The following is a 7500-nucleotide window of genomic DNA, read 5'->3' as shown; positions in this document are numbered from 1 at the left end:
AAATTATGCAGAGAAGACAATCGAAGGATTTACAACCTTTTTAAAGGGAATTTCTATAGATGCTGTTTATTAAGTCTTAGCATGACCATAAATGTGTCAGTGATAGAAATGTATAAAAAATATATGATTTCCAAGAAATCACAATAATATTAAAATTATCATAAACAAAAAAAAGAAAAGGAAGAACTAAATAAAATATATCTTATTATTTCATTTCATTTCATTTTTTTTTTTTTTTTTTTGTTTTTTTTTTTTTTTTTTATTTTTTTTTTTTTTAGTTTTTTTTTTCACCTGTATTGATGAAAAGAGAAAAATCAAACCTTAATATATAATTAAAATTTAATATTAAAAATAAAAAATACATACATATATAAAAACATATATATATATATATAATATATATATATATATATATATATATTAACATGTGTAACATCTTTTATAATATTTCACATCATGCGTTTGTTTATTACGTACTTTTATTAGCTCACTCAACGAATATAACGTATACGCATATAAATATTATACGAATAAAATTATATATATTGTAAAAATACATAAAAAAAATATTCAAAAAAAAAAAAAAAAATAATATAAAAATAATATATGTAAATAAATAAATAAATAAATATATATATATATATATATATATATATATTTTTTACATATCGGTATACTTTTCATATATAATATTTACTTATTTATTAATTTTATCTTATATCTTTTTGTTGTTGGTCTTTTCACATATATCTACCATGGTATTATTAGATTTTTTTTCTAGATCGTTCGAAAAGTTTAATATGTTAATTGCGTTATTTTCCGTGTCTATTTTTCTACTATCTCTTGATAAGAAATTGAATTGACTGTTTAATGCTTCTACATATTGGACATTAATATCATTTATGGGTATTTTATTATTATTCATCATATATAAATTATTATTATTATTATTATTTTCATTGTTTAAGATTTTTTTAATATTATTAGAAGTAACCATTCCATTAAAATCATTAAAAGGGTTTCCTCCTTTGAATTTATCATTATTATTATTGTTATGGTTATTATTTTTTGCATTCTGATTATTTATCATAAGGTTTTTATTACTAATGCCAGTGCAACTAATTCCCGAACCAATATTATTAATATAATTATTATTATTATTATTATTATTATTGTTGTTGTTGTTATTATTTTTTGTCATGCTTAGAAGGGTTAGAAGACTTGCATCAATATTAGAATTCACGGATGGCATTCCGCTCATACTATTATTACTACTACTACTATTATTATTATTATTATGATTATTATGATTAATATAATTTAATAATTGTTTTTCATTTAAACTTACTCCCTTTATACTATTCAAATTGCTATTATTTAACAATAATATTTTATTAAGAGTTTTTATATCCTTCAAATCTCTACCTACAACAAAATTATTATTACTGCTGTTATTATTGTTCATGTTATCATTTTTCATCATTTCAACATTCGTGTGCGCATTATTAATAAGATTCATATCCTTGCTCATTTTATTCCCAGTATTTGATTCATCCTTCTTATAACTATTACCTTGAAAAAATAAATTATTATTATTTAATAAAACGTTTGGACTGATCCTTACATCATTCATGTTATTCAATAACAGCGTCATATCATTATTATTACTATTACTATTATTACTATTATTACTATTATTATTATTATTATTATTATTAATATATTTCTTCTGTATCGAATTATTCTTATTATTGTTAAAATTTAATTCATTTGAACCCACAGAATTATTCTGAGCATTATTCATCAACATCATCATCACACTAGAACTATTCAAATTATTTGTCGAATTCATATTCATATTTAAATTCATACTATTATTACTTTCATTCATATTATTGTTGTACGTAGAAAGGGTCGACTTCTTCTTAGATATTTTGTTGTTGTTATTTAAGTGACTAGACAAATTATGTGCGGAATTTTTATTAACCATATTATTTTTTAACATGGAATTATTTAAATGGTTCTGTATTATATTTGCATTGTTCAAAGGAGTAGTCATACCCAAATTTATATTATTATTATTGTTATTATTATTACTGTTGTTATTATTACTGCTGTTATTATTACTGCTGTTATTATTATTGCTGTTATTATTACTGCTGTTATTATTATTGCTGTTATTATTATTGCTGTTATTATTATTATTATTGGTTATAGAACCCAACATGTTATTATTCAACAAAAAGTCATGAGGCAAGGAAGATGTCAAAGTATTCATTTTTTGATTCAAATGTATACCGTTAGATATGCTTTTCATTAATTCGCTTGCTGATAGATTCATCGAATTAGAACCTCTGTTAATATTATTTATACTATTATTCATCATCATCATCATATTATTTATGCTATTATTTTTCCCAAGAGGTGAGTCCCAATAATTTTTAAAATCATCATACATCATACTGACATCATTTTCATTCATTGAATGGTTTATACTATTATTTCTTTCGGTTGGTGCTGTCTTCATATAATCGTTTTTTAATAAACTTGTCCTAACATTTTTATTAACAATATTGTCAATATTATTATCACCATGTTCATTATTATTATTATTATTATTATTATTATTACTTTCTGTGTTATATACATTTTTCATAGTTTCCATTTCCTCATTTATATTATTCAAATTTGTTATCATAAAATCTAACTTTTCATAACATTTTAATATTTTATTATATAATTCACCTGGTACATATTTACATACTGTCGGATTCAATATCAACTCCTCTAATAACATAGAAGTATTCACTATATCCACTTTGTGATTTTCAAATGAAAGTTTCCATTCAACAACTTTACGTTGATTTATTAATTGTTCTGAACATATGTTCTTACCAATATATACTAATTCTCCATTATTTAATTTTTCCACATTCACAAGCTCCTCATCCTTATTATCAGCAATAATGTTAGGACCAACCTTCATATTATTTGTTAACCTTCTCTCATTTTTATTCATTGCACAAATTGTATTATTATCAACATCTCCAAAATTCATTATGCTACCACCTTTTTTAAAAAGCATATTCTCGTTACCAAGAAGAACCATATTGTCTTCATCATTCTGCATTGCACAACCTGATGGAATATTACTCATGTTGTTGTTATGAAACACACTCATTTTTTGTATGGTACTTCTTGTATGGTTTGCGTGGTTTATATTATCATCTTGTTGGTTGTTCAAAAAGGCAAGATTATCATTATTACTAACATTTTTATGGAGACTAATGCTTTTCTTTTCCATCATGCTTTTCCTTTTTTCATTTATTATACTATCCTTATGATTTGTTTTACCTTTCAGATGAAGTTGCTCTTCTTCACTTCGATGGTCGTTCTTCAATTTGATCTGTGACATAAGTATAGATTGGTCTTTATCATCCCTGTTCATGTTGTTCGTATTGTCCACGTTGTTTGTATTGTCCACGTTGTTTGTATTGTCCACGTTGTTCGTATTGTCCACGTTATTCGTATTGTCCACGTTGTTTGTATTGTCCAAGTTATTCGTATTGTCCAAGTTATTCGTATTGTCCACGTTATTCGTATTGTTCATATTGCGATTTGCATCACTTCTTAGTCCTACACCTTCATCGTTCTCTGCATTTTTATTTTTTTCATTTACATTTTTTGTGACATTTTTTTTCTTACCATTAAATGCATTTATTAACAATTCATATATACTAACTTTGTTATCAGATGGCGTTCCTGATTTATCTTTACTTGCTCCTTTCTTTTGTGCAACAGCGTCTTCTGTGGTAAGTTCACAATCCACCGTATGTCCCCTTACCACACTGTTTAAATGATCGTTGTTTACATTATCATTGTTTATATTATCATTGTTTATATTATCATTGTTTATATTATCATTATTCATATCAAGGTTCCCTTCCATTTTATTTTTATTCAAACCCATTAACTTACTTTCAATAGTTGAACAATATATCATATTTTCCAACATGTCCGTTTTTTTCTTATTATTTCTATTATCAAGAATAAGATGATTTTCGGCAGATACAGAATTGGTTCGTATGGCTCCATTATTATGGATATTATGAATATTATTATGAATATTATTACTATGAATATTATTATTATTATTATTATTATTGGTGGTGGTGTTATTTGCACTTTTATTTGTTTCTGACAAACTATTGTTAAATATATCATTTATATCGGTTCGCTTTTCTAATATATCTAAATCTGTGACATTTAACATTTGTAAATTTAATTTATTATATTCGCCTAGATTATAATATTGATTATTAGGAACAACTTCACTACCTTTCTTTAAATATAAATTATGTTCTTTTAACAATTCATCTTCTTTCGTATTCTTTGATGATACAATATTATTATGAACGTTCATCATTTTATCAACACTGCACATGTTGTTTACATTGTCATTTGAAAAGGATTTTACAGATATAATATCATAAATATCGTAACTATTGTTATTATTATTAATACTGTTCACATTATTATTATTATTATTATTATGTGAAAGAATCGATTGAGCTACAGATTTATTATCAACCATTTGTTGTACTGATGAAAATTTATTATTATTATTATTATTATTATTATTCTTCTTTATGTCATTCGAATTATTCAACATATCATCTGATATCCGCATTGTTCCCATGCCATGAATCAAATATTCACTTCCATTATTATTATGTAAATTATTTTGGGAGGTTAATACACCATCCTTATTCTTAATGGTATTAAATATGTGTTCTTCTTCATTCACTTGTTCTAACATATCACATGACAACGGTTTGGTGTTACATATAGTAGTGCTTTTACTTTGTTTCTTCTTATCATTTAATATTTCTTCCTTTGTATTATTATACAAATACTTTGAATATTTTTCTTTTATAAATTGTTGAAAGAATGATTTATTAAATTGTAATTTACCATATTTATCCGGTTTAGCATTATTCATCAATATATCTATAATATAACTATGCTCATCTTGTATATATTTATTAATTTGATTAACGGTTACACATAATGGTAATATAAAATTAATATCTTGTTCATATAAATATTCGAAAAAAGAATAAATATTCGAAGAAGATGTTAAATACAAAACCTCTGTAAAAATCGTCTTTTTACTTTTCTTCATATCGGACTTATTTATTTCTTTCTTATTATTTTCTATAACAATCTCTTTATTACTAATTTTAAAAATATATGTAGACCATACAATAGAAAATTGTATCATCTGTAGGGTTTCATATGATATATCATAATACTCATTAGCTAGCTTTATCTGTTCATCTGTTAAAAAAGAAGAATTTAAAAAGTTCTTTTTATTTTCTTTAAAATCTTTAGGCACACTTAAAAATTCAATAATTCCTAATTCAGAAAGTTTATCCCAAATATTTAATTTCAAGTTAATCATCTTTTGTCTTATTATCTCGCTCTTTTGACAAACGATTTTCAATTCGTTTGCAACATAACTACACATAAGGCATATGAAATTATCGTTCCCCATTTTATTATTATTATTACTACAACTACTATTATTATTATTACTACTACTACTGTTATTATTATTATTATTACTATTCATATTAATATTATTAGTACTAATGTTACCATTACCAATCGTATTAGCCTTCAATAATTTATTATTATATAAATATAATAAACCTGGAAAACTAAATGGTAAAATCGACTTATCCTTCCATAATTCTTTCATATCTAATACTGCAGAACAATCCAATATTATATATAAAGGTAAAGTATTCTCACTTGTATTTAATGAACTCATATTTGTATCCTTATTATACATATCAGAGGCTACATTACTAAAACTTTTATTTAAATTATGAGTATTATTCATAAATTTATTACATGTACTGGTATTACTATTCTTCTTATCTTTAAGCAAATTACTTTTCTTCTTATTATTACTATTATTATTACTATTATTATTATTATTATTATTATTATTATTATTATTGATGTTGTTATTATTATTGTTGTAATTATTAACACGCTTCTTCTTCTTCTTCCTCTTTTTCTTATTCATACTTTTCTTTTTATCAATATTTTTTTCATCCTCCTCATTATTTATATTCTTATTCTTATTATCAACAACCATTTCTTTATTAACAACAAATGGTTTCTCAGAACCTTTTTTGTTACCTTTTATCCTCTTATTATTTTCAAAACCTTTCAAATTATTTTTATCTTTCAAATTGTAATTCTCATCATCATCGTCATCATCATCTTCATCATCGTCATCATCGTCGTCATATTCATCATCATCATAGTCATCTTCATCATCATCATCGTCATCGTCATCTTCATCATCATCATCGTCATCCTCATCATCATCTTCGTCATCCTCATCATCATCTTCATCATCTTCATCATCCTCATCATCGTCAACTTCGTCAACATCGTCAACATCGTCAACATCGTCAACATCTATTTCTTCTTCAAATTCATCATTTTCATTCTTAAATTTATTCTTATTTCCTAATTTACTGCTATCCAATTTTATCATATTCTCATCAGCATTCTTATCATTATTCAAGTTGCTCTTTTCATTTTTATCTAGGACACCTTCCAGAGAAACGAAATCATTTTTCTCTTCTTTCATTTTACCGTTCACAATATTTTCTTTTTGATGAATAAACATATACACATGCATAATGGGCGTATTACGAATAGATGCATTTAAGCATTTGTATGGACAACATCGTTTATCACTCTTTAAAGCTGAGCATACAATTAAATTACTTTTGTAACCTCTTTTTTTCTTTGCACAATCTTCTACTTCTTTTAATATATCTTTAGGATTATGAATACAATTATATTCTAAACGTATCCATACAGGGATTTGAGCATGCTTATATGGATTCTGGTATTTATCATATCTTGGATATACATATGTACTATCCTTTTTTGCCTGAACAAAACTTAATAATAATTCTTTGCATGCATTGTCTTGTATTAAATTATGTGATAAATGTAACTCTTCCATGGGAATTTTCTGTATATATACAAGCTGCTTAATTAATAATGCCCCATCATCTTTTATACTATTTTTATATAATTTTAATATATTTACTCCTATATTCTCATTATAATTTAATATATATTTTAACAATGTTTTTAATCCTATACATGTTATATAATTTTCACTTAAATCAATATTTAAACAATAGTATGTATTATATACTATCTTTATTATCTTCTTCAATATTTTTACTAGTTCTAATATATGACTATCATGTAATGATTTATTATTTAAAGATATATCTAAATATCTTAGTAGCTTCTTCCCCTTATTACTTTTAAGGGTAAGCTTTTTACTTTCCCTTATATAGGATTCCATAAGACTTCAAATGTATTATTATTATATTATTTTATATTTGATTTTTTTTTTTTTTTTTTTTTTTTTTTTTTTTATTTTTTTTTTTTATG

The 7500-nt window shown here is 23.9% G+C and overlaps 2 protein-coding genes across 2 annotated transcripts in view; one reads left to right on the top strand and one right to left on the bottom strand.

Annotated features, from left to right (window-relative positions):
* Window positions 1-147, top strand: part of PRSY57_0106200 (mitochondrial carrier protein, putative) — a gene marked incomplete at both ends in the record, with an annotated part of 2405 nt that extends 2258 nt beyond the window's left edge. The window contains one exon of the mRNA XM_012905381.2: window positions 1-147. This exon is cut by the window's left edge and continues 9 nt beyond it. Coding sequence (XP_012760835.2) covers window positions 1-147 — 147 coding nt within the window.
* A 568-nt stretch (window positions 148-715) lies between these two features.
* PRSY57_0106100 (hypothetical protein) lies at window positions 716-7411 on the bottom strand (the record flags this gene model as incomplete). Its single annotated transcript, XM_012905380.2, has 1 exon — window positions 716-7411. One exon carries the CDS (start codon window positions 7409-7411, stop codon window positions 716-718), a length of 6696 nt encoding a protein of 2231 aa, XP_012760834.2.
* Between the last annotated feature and the right edge of the window lie 89 nt (window positions 7412-7500).

The sequence above is a fragment of the Plasmodium reichenowi genome, chromosome 1 (genome assembly GCF_001601855.1).
Source record: "Plasmodium reichenowi strain SY57 chromosome 1, whole genome shotgun sequence".
In the NCBI taxonomy this organism is placed as follows: Eukaryota; Apicomplexa; class Aconoidasida; order Haemosporida; family Plasmodiidae; genus Plasmodium; species Plasmodium reichenowi.
The sequence above is the reverse complement of the archived record's forward strand: the minus strand, read 5'-3'. Positions and strand labels throughout refer to the sequence as shown.